Raw genomic sequence first — 7,933 nt, 5'->3', positions numbered from 1 at the left:
CTCTCTCTCTCTCTCTGGCGAACGCACACGCCCTATAGAAAAAAAACTCTCAAAAAATAAAGTGTGTTAGGATTGTAGCTCTCGCATTCGGGTCCGTGATCCGTTTTGTGTATCATATGAAGCCAATTCAGAAACCACTTGGCCCCTCCTGGGCCAGAACGGACAGATAGCACGGAGGGATGGAGTCCCTGCCCTCCCTCCCCCAGCACGGCTTCCTGCTCTCTGGGGCTACAGAGGCAGGGGCGCTGCGTGCTGGGCTTCGAGACGCAGATGGAGAAGGCTTCAGGCTGCCAGCAAGTCTCTTACACTCCCCCTCCCCAGGCAGCTCCGTACAGCATGAGGGACCGGCCTCCAGGCTGCCTCCCTTCCCTCACCCAGCCGGTGCCCGCGAGCAGTGCAGCTGAACCTGCACCTAACTGCCAGAGCCTCCCTCCCGCCTCAGTCACCACTGTCCCCTGATGCTCTAGGCCAGCCCGAGCAGCTCCAGGAGGCGGAGTGGTCGCCTGGGGCCAGTGGGCCAGCCTTAGACGGCCCGGTTTCCTGGGTCCATTGCAGACTGGATGTGCCACCAGGAGATGAGAAATAAGAAGCTGACAAGTGGCCAAAGAAAACCCCCCTGGGAACACAAAGGCCCCTTGTCCACACGTCCACACATCAGAAGACTGATGGCCTCAGGCCTGGGCCTTGAGAGGCAAACATCTCTGAACCCTTAGAATAGTGGGAACATCTTAAAAGCTTCCAAAGAGAAAGAACCAGCAAGAGCAGTAACAGGTCAGCGTGGGCCAGCTTCCCCGGAGCCCCTCTGACAGCTCTCCCACACACACGCTGCTCCAGGCAATGGCCACCGTGGGGCTGAGACCCAGCCACGCACCACCCAGCCAGCACAGGCAGAGGGCAGGAGTCCTCACGGGAAGGCTGCAAGGCGGCAGCCCAAGGCAGATGGAGACGGAGGCCTGTCACCCTGCCAGATGTGCAGGCCCTTCTCCAGGGGGTGGTGGGACAGCAGCTGGCCAGGCACTCTGCCAGGGTCTAGTGCGGACTCACGGACATCATGCACTGAGAACAAGCCCAGGGAACAGGACAGTGGAGCAGCCCCTGAGGGCGAATTTTGTGTCACCTCGGCCAAGCTGGAGTATTCAGTGTTTATCAAACGCCAGGCTGGGTGTGCTCATGAAGGTGTTTTTCATGAGAGTAATGTTGAAACAGGAAGAGTTTGGGCAAGTGGGTGCCTGTCCATAATATGGTGGGGCTCGCCCAGTTAGTGGAAGGCCCTAAGAGAAACAGACGGAGGTCACCCAGAAAGGAAACAGTTCCAGTCTAGACAGCCTTTGGGCTCGAACCACAACTCATCCCTGACCTTCTAGCCTGCCCTAGTCTGGACCTGCCAGCCTCCACGCGTACGAGCCAGCTTCTCACTCACACGTGCCTGTTATAGACAGAAATCAATGAAAATTGTACATAACGAAGGTGTTCATGATGCTTTTGAAGTATTATCTAGTAAGATTCCACTTCTGCAAAATCGGATGTGTGGGAGTGAGCCGCGTGTAAGAAAGTGTAGGGTGTGGGGGAGCTAAGTGCATATCACACACGTGTGCAGCATGTGTGCATGTGTGGTCGGGGGTACGTGGTGTGGGAGTGAGCGTGGCGAGGAGTGGGGGTTGTGTGCACACTACAGTCTGAGTGTGTCCCCCCACACACATTGAAAGCCCCCCAAGGTAACAGCATTAGGAGGGACACCTTTGAGAGGGGACTAGGACCTGAGGGCACAGCCGCCCTGGGGAGTAGCAAGAAGGTGCAGAACATGAAGCAGGAAGCCTGCGCTTGGCCTTCCTGGCCCCCAGAACTGCGAGCGGTGACTTCCAGGCCGCGCGCCTGTGGGATTCCTGTTACTGCAGCAGCACTACACTATACGCCCAGGTGCAGATCCCCAAGGGACAGGCCGACGCTCCCAAAGGGACCAGAACAGTGAGTACGAGAGAGAGCAGCAGAGTTGGGTGTCCGGATACATTCCCCCCTCCGTGGGACCCCCCCATGGCCACTGTGGCCCCTTCCTTCAGGTGGAGGAGTAGGCATGGGGAGTGCCCCTGCCTGTCTAACCACTCACCTGCTGCCAAGCACTGGGGCTGCTTCCGCTTTGGGGCTGACATGTGGTCACATGACTTCCTTTCTGCTGGGTAAATCCCTGCATGTGGCCACATGGTCATGTGGGATGCAGTTACCCGCGAGACGCTGCCGAGCTCGCTTCCAAGGTGGCTGCACCGCTTTGCCCTCCCACCAGCACCGTGAGCCTTCCAGCCCGCCACGTCCCGCCTCCCTCCATGTCCTCCACATCCTGGCCATCCTCCACGTCCTCACCAGCACTTGGAGTGGTCTTTAGCTTTCAGCCTTCTAATAGATGTCACGTGCTCCAGAGTTTTAAAAGCTGATCTTTAATCACCACCATTGTGACAAATTAAATTACATAAACTGGCAAATTATATTACAAAGGCAAGGGCCAGCTCACATGCCACGTACGAGCGCATGTGTGCCCCAAATCCTGAGCTGGGAAAAATCCGAGAAGGGACTGAAGCACGGTCACACCTCAAGGGGTGCTTCCCCCTCCCTGTCTCTCTGGGGAGAGTATGCACCCTTTGGCAGACTAATGATGATGATGAAGACAAAGGCGACACTCGGGAGCCAGGATGCACACACCCACGTGCACACGCATAAGCATCGGCGTACCCGCAGGGGAGGAGGGGGACCCCGTCCACGCGTCCTGCACGCAGGTACAGGCGCTTCCATGCCTGTCCGGGAAGCCGATGGCTATGCACTGCGCACGCCGAGTGCACGTGGCTGCTTTCGAGGAAGCAGAGGCTGGTCACGACGTGTCTCTGTGGCATGCAAGACACAGACTGAGGGAGGGAAGCCAAGGCCAGCCCACTGGGAGGCCAGGGAAGCCGGCACACTGGGGAAGGAGGAGCTGGGGTCTCGAGCCTACAGTTGAATCCTTCCTGGCCTGCTGCGTGAGGAGGGCCCCACTCCGCCACCCACCCAGCAGGTTAGCAGCAAGGCCAGTTTTAAGGTGCCACCTGCTGGTCCAGGCTGGCCGGCTCTGGACAGGGAGCAGGCCCCACTGGGGCTCCAGGGGTCTTGGGGTCCTGGCATCCTACCCCTTCAGTTCCTCCCTGCCAGGCCAGCCACCCAGCCTTGTGACACCACCCCAGGTGGGGGCCGTTCTTGAGAAGCCTGGTCTCACCCTGCCCCCCTCACCCAAGGCCTGCCCCAGCCCATTGCTCACAATGGCCTGTGAGGTATGGTAAGAACAGCTCCGACTTGGCCCTGTGACTCCTCAGCCCTCAGGCTAGCCCAGGCCTGGGCAGTGAGCACGGTCAGCCGGCACTGCCACCCCGCACACTGCAGTGGCTCATCATTTGACCTACTTTGGGTTCTCTGGATGGGCCAGGCTGGCGCAAGCCTTGAGGCTCTGCTCATGAGAGTCACTCGGGCGTGGCTACCCCACCTGTGTGTTGACACAGGTCACTCCTTGCACCCCTCCCCATGAGACGGGGTGTGCCATGGGGAGGGGCCCCTGAGGCAGGTCAGCCAGCACCTCAAGCCAGTGGAGGCAGCTGTTGTGAGCTGCCTCCTGGAGCAGGCTCCTCGGACAGCACAAGGGACACGGGATCCAGGACAGGCTCCTTCCACATCTCCCTTTCAGGGCTGCTCCCCCTTATGCACCCCTCCCTCTCCCTCCGGTAAGACCCTCCCATCAGTCGGCACAAGTGTGGACATGCCTGTCTGCGGGCACGGCCCCCTTTTCTCTGCACCCCGCTTCCCCGTTCCCACTTCACAGTGCAGTGGCCTCAGCTGTCTCCCACCTTCCTCCCTGGCCCCATGGCCCAGCAGGTGAGCACCAACGCCACCCCAGCCCCAGCCCCCACGCAGGCCGCACACGGCTGCCCACCCAGGCCAGGGTGGCAAGTCAGCTGGTGAGCAGTTGGCAATGTTTATTGAGAAACAGGGAAGGGTGGGAACCCCAGAGCAGCAGCCCCGCTGAAGTACACGGGCCACCCGAGAACAGCCAGCACGGCCCTGGCCTGGGCCTGCGGTGGGCACTCAGGCCTCAAGGCTCAGGGCGTCGGGCGGCAAGTACATGGCCTGGACCTGTGCCCAGCAGCGGGCCTGCTGGTCGGCCCAGGCGAGGAGCTCGGCGGCGCGGTGCAGGAAAACCAGCAGCAGCGTGTGCACGTCCCCCTCTGCAGAGTGCGCTGCACTCGGCTCGGCCTGGAAGTAGCGGCGGAAGAGGCTGCCCAGGCTGTAGCTCCTGCGGCCCTGGGCACGGGCCGGGGCTGGGGGCACGGTCCAGGCCCCGCAGCGCTGGCAGCGTGTCCAGGCAGACAGTGTCCCGGGGCAGGTGGGCACCCAGGCGCCGCAGCTCAGTGCACAGGAGGGGGAAGTCATAGTCAAAGCCATTGTGGGCCACCAGGCAGATGGGGCGTTCCTGGCGGCTCAGGAAGGCCTGCAGTGTTCGCACCACGGCCTCGTCGAAGCCAGCCTTCCGGCAGCGCACCAGGTTCTCACTGCTCAGGCCGGTGATCTCGCTGGCCTTGGCTGTGAAGGGGCGCTCCGGGCACATGCACAGCGTCAGCTTGTCCAGGACCCGGGGCAGCACCAGGGCGCCCGCCTCGTCACGCTCCGGGTTCTCCAGGGAGGAGCGGTGGACGGCAAAGAGGGCTAGCTCCGCGACCTCGGGCTCCATGCTGGGGAGCCCTGTGGCTTCCAGGTCCAAGAAGACAAAGGTTTCGGCCCGGGGTGCCTCCGACATGGCGATCTCACAGGGACAGCAAAGCCTGAAGCTGCCAGAGCAAGAGCACACCCGGCCCATGTAGGCCTCGCTTCCTGCCATCCCCACGCCACCCTGTGGGACTTGTGGCTCCGGGACATGCAAAGGGGCTTCCAGATCTGGGACCCAGAGGCTGGGGTCTCCCAGGGGCTTTTCACCCCCCCCTCCCGCCCCTCAGTCTCTCTCCAGCAGCCCCACTCCTGCCACCTAGAAAACGGGGGAACCAAGGAGCCCTGGAGGGGAGGACACCAGGCCCCTGTCTACAGGGACAGTCCCCTTGCAGACTGGAGGTAGGCCCAGCTCCTCATTGAGAAGCCTCGACAAATAGGCACTCAGGGGAGCCTGCTTGTGACCCGTGACCCGTGACCCGAGACCGGCCTGCCTGCCTCCAGGCTCCCCCCATGCTGCTTACCTGGGGCAGCGCGTGGGAGCCCTGGAGGGGAGGACACCAGGCCCCTGTCTACAGGGACAGTCCCCTTGCAGACTGGAGGTAGGCCCAGCTCCTCATTGAGAAGCCTCGACAAATAGGCACTCAGGGGAGCCTGCTTGTGACCCGTGACCCGTGACCCGAGACCGGCCTGCCTGCCTCCAGGCTCCCCCCATGCTGCTTACCTGGGGCAGCGCGTGCTGGCCGGCTTCCTGGGCTGCTGGCCACCTGTCTCCACACAGGCTGCTCCAGGCAGCCTTTAATCAGCAGCCACGGCCCGCCCCCGCCCCATTGGGCAAGCAGGAGGCCGCCGCGGGCCCTGTGCGGCCAGCTCGCTGCTCCCCGCCCCCTCGCCAGCTCACAGCCACTGGGGCACACGCCCCGTGTTTGCACAGCCCAACCGACTCTGGGCCGCATGCATGCTGCCGTGACCAAGGCCATGGGCTGCGGAAGCCTGTCCTCACAGGCACGAGAGTGAGTGCGCCCTGCACAGAAGGCAGTGCCTGGTGCCCAGCCCTGCCTCTGGGTCTGATGGGGCTAGACCGCGACAGCAGACCAGGCCCACCGCCTGGCCCCGTGCTGCGATGTGTACATTCTCCAGGCCCTGGCTCCCCCTTGCCAATGGGCTCAAGTGAGCTGCGGAGCATGTAAGAGGCCCCCAGGGCAGCCCCCATACCACCTGGCCACAGCACACATACTTTGCAGGCTCATCTTCGACTAGGGATGGCAGAAGGAGGCCAGACCTGGCCTGCAGGGCCTAGCAATTGGGGTGGGCAGGGCCCTGGACCACAGGAGGAAAGCTCCTTGGATCCCAGGCTCTGGGGCCTTCCTGGGCCAGGAGGCAGGTGGCAGCCCAAAGGCCTCTTTCTGGAGGCGCTGGGTTCATGGCGGGCCAACCTGGAGCATGGCGCCACCGAGATGTTGCCCAGCCCACTGAGTCCCCTGGTCTTCCCACTGCAGTAGCCTGAGGGACACCCCACAAGGGCAAGCGCACCCACAGGTGCCAGAAGCAGGGCAGAGAGGGGAGTGGCAGGCTGCAGGAAGCAGAGGTTCGCCAGTGGCGCCTATCCCGTGCTTGGGGGGAAGGAGGTGGCCGTGACAGGCACACTACTCAGGGAGATACTGGGTCACCCTGGGAAGCCCCGAGAGCAGCTTCCTGGACAACCAGTCAAGCTGCCACCAAGAATTCCCTACCCAGTGCCAAGCATCCTAGGTAAGGAGGAGGAAGCGGGCCTTGCCCACAGGATGCCAAAGGCACGGCAAGGAGGGCTCGGGGGCTGCCAGGAGTCCTGAGTGGCACCCAGAGGCCAGCCAGGAGGAAGCAATGGGGCTGGAGCGAGGATGCGGGCCAGGTCTGCTCGCACAGCTTGGTGTCAGAGGCAGCGCGGACCTCTAGGGCCTGGCATTGCCAAGCTTGTGCACAGTGGCAGGTGTGGAAGGAGGGCTCACCAGGGCCTGGGCTTCCCAGGGTAGGGTGCAAGAGCGATGTGGTGCCACAGGAGCAGACAGCAGGCTGGGGGCACGTTTCGGAACCCAGCTTTCCTTTCCCTCCAATCAGAACACACCCACACCCACCCCAGCCAAAGGACCCAGGCAGATGGACGCCTGGAGCACATGGTGGCGGCCGCGTCTCAGGAGCGCTGTCAGCTAGCCCGCGCCTTTGTGCATGGCAGGGCTGAGGCCCTTATACTTCTGCGCTAGTGCATCCACTCTGGCAGCTGCAGAGAGAAAATACAAGGGACAGTGAGCCTAGACATCCACCTGGAAGAGGTGTAGGTGGGCAATCCTTCCCAACAAAGCCGGGACCTCCTGAGCCAGCTCTCCCACAGCCATACCCCCACACAGGCCCTCGAGGGGCTCAGTGCCCAGGGACCCAGATGCAGCCCCGCCTGGGAGCTGCTCGGGGCACGTCCATAGGGACCAAGCCACACTGACTGCTGCTTGGAGCTCAGGCTCGAGCCAGGGGTCCCTGGCCTGGCTGGTCCCCACTGCCTGCCTGCTGCCCTGGAACAGAGAGGAGAGGGCACGAAGGGAGGAGCCAGGCTGTCTGCATTTTGCTGGTGGGTTCACTTCCTTTTAATTTGTTGGAGAGCACGTGAGCTTGTCAAAGAGAGAGGGAGAAAGTGAGAAATCACCCCCTGGGGGGACGGCCGCGCTACAGTCCCTTCTCCATTCTCCTCATGGGAATTAGGGCATGCACACACATGCACCTGGCATGTTTCCACCAGGCCCGGACTCAAACCATACATTTGGCTGTGTGGGATCCAGCCACCTCCACACCACCAACTGGCCCCACTTTTATTTGGCCAATTTGCCAGAAGGTGAGTGTGCTCACCAGAGACAGAGAGGTTGGCAGAGAGGGAGAACATGCCCCCAACGGGGCACGGTCACATCAGTCCTTTCCCCTCCATGTCTCCATCCCGTCGGGCCTCACAGGCACACGTGCCCAGGCGCCCAGTGCTTTCCAGCTGCCAGGGCTGGGATACAAAGCACACTGTTGGCCATGTGGGATCTGGCTTCCTTAACCTCCGGGCCACGGGGCCAGCTTGATGGTGTGTTCACGGCAACAAAGCCAGTGACCCAGAACAGCCTGAGGCCTCACTGCAGAACACCAGGCTCCGGTGGCCTCCTGCCCAGCCACACCAACCACGGCTTGGAGCCCAGGCTCCGGCCAGGGGGGCGCG

The 7,933-nt window shown here is 62.4% G+C and overlaps 1 protein-coding gene across 1 annotated transcript in view; it reads right to left on the bottom strand.

Moving 5' to 3' along the window:
* Nucleotides 1-3,968: 3,968 nt before the first annotated feature.
* Nucleotides 3,969-7,933, bottom strand: part of TREX2 (three prime repair exonuclease 2) — a 14,449-nt gene continuing 10,484 nt past the window's right edge. The window contains 3 exon segments of the mRNA XM_006166688.3: nucleotides 3,969-4,321; nucleotides 4,323-4,835; nucleotides 6,825-6,967. Coding sequence (XP_006166750.1) covers nucleotides 4,096-4,321; nucleotides 4,323-4,835; nucleotides 6,825-6,865 — 780 coding nt within the window. The 5' untranslated portion in view covers nucleotides 6,866-6,967 and the 3' untranslated portion in view covers nucleotides 3,969-4,095.

Source organism: Tupaia chinensis, unplaced genomic scaffold, assembly GCF_000334495.1.
Source record: "Tupaia chinensis unplaced genomic scaffold, TupChi_1.0 Scaffold144326_1, whole genome shotgun sequence".
Lineage (NCBI taxonomy): Eukaryota > Metazoa > Chordata > Mammalia > Scandentia > Tupaiidae > Tupaia > Tupaia belangeri.
This window is presented reverse-complemented; position numbering and strand designations above follow the sequence as displayed.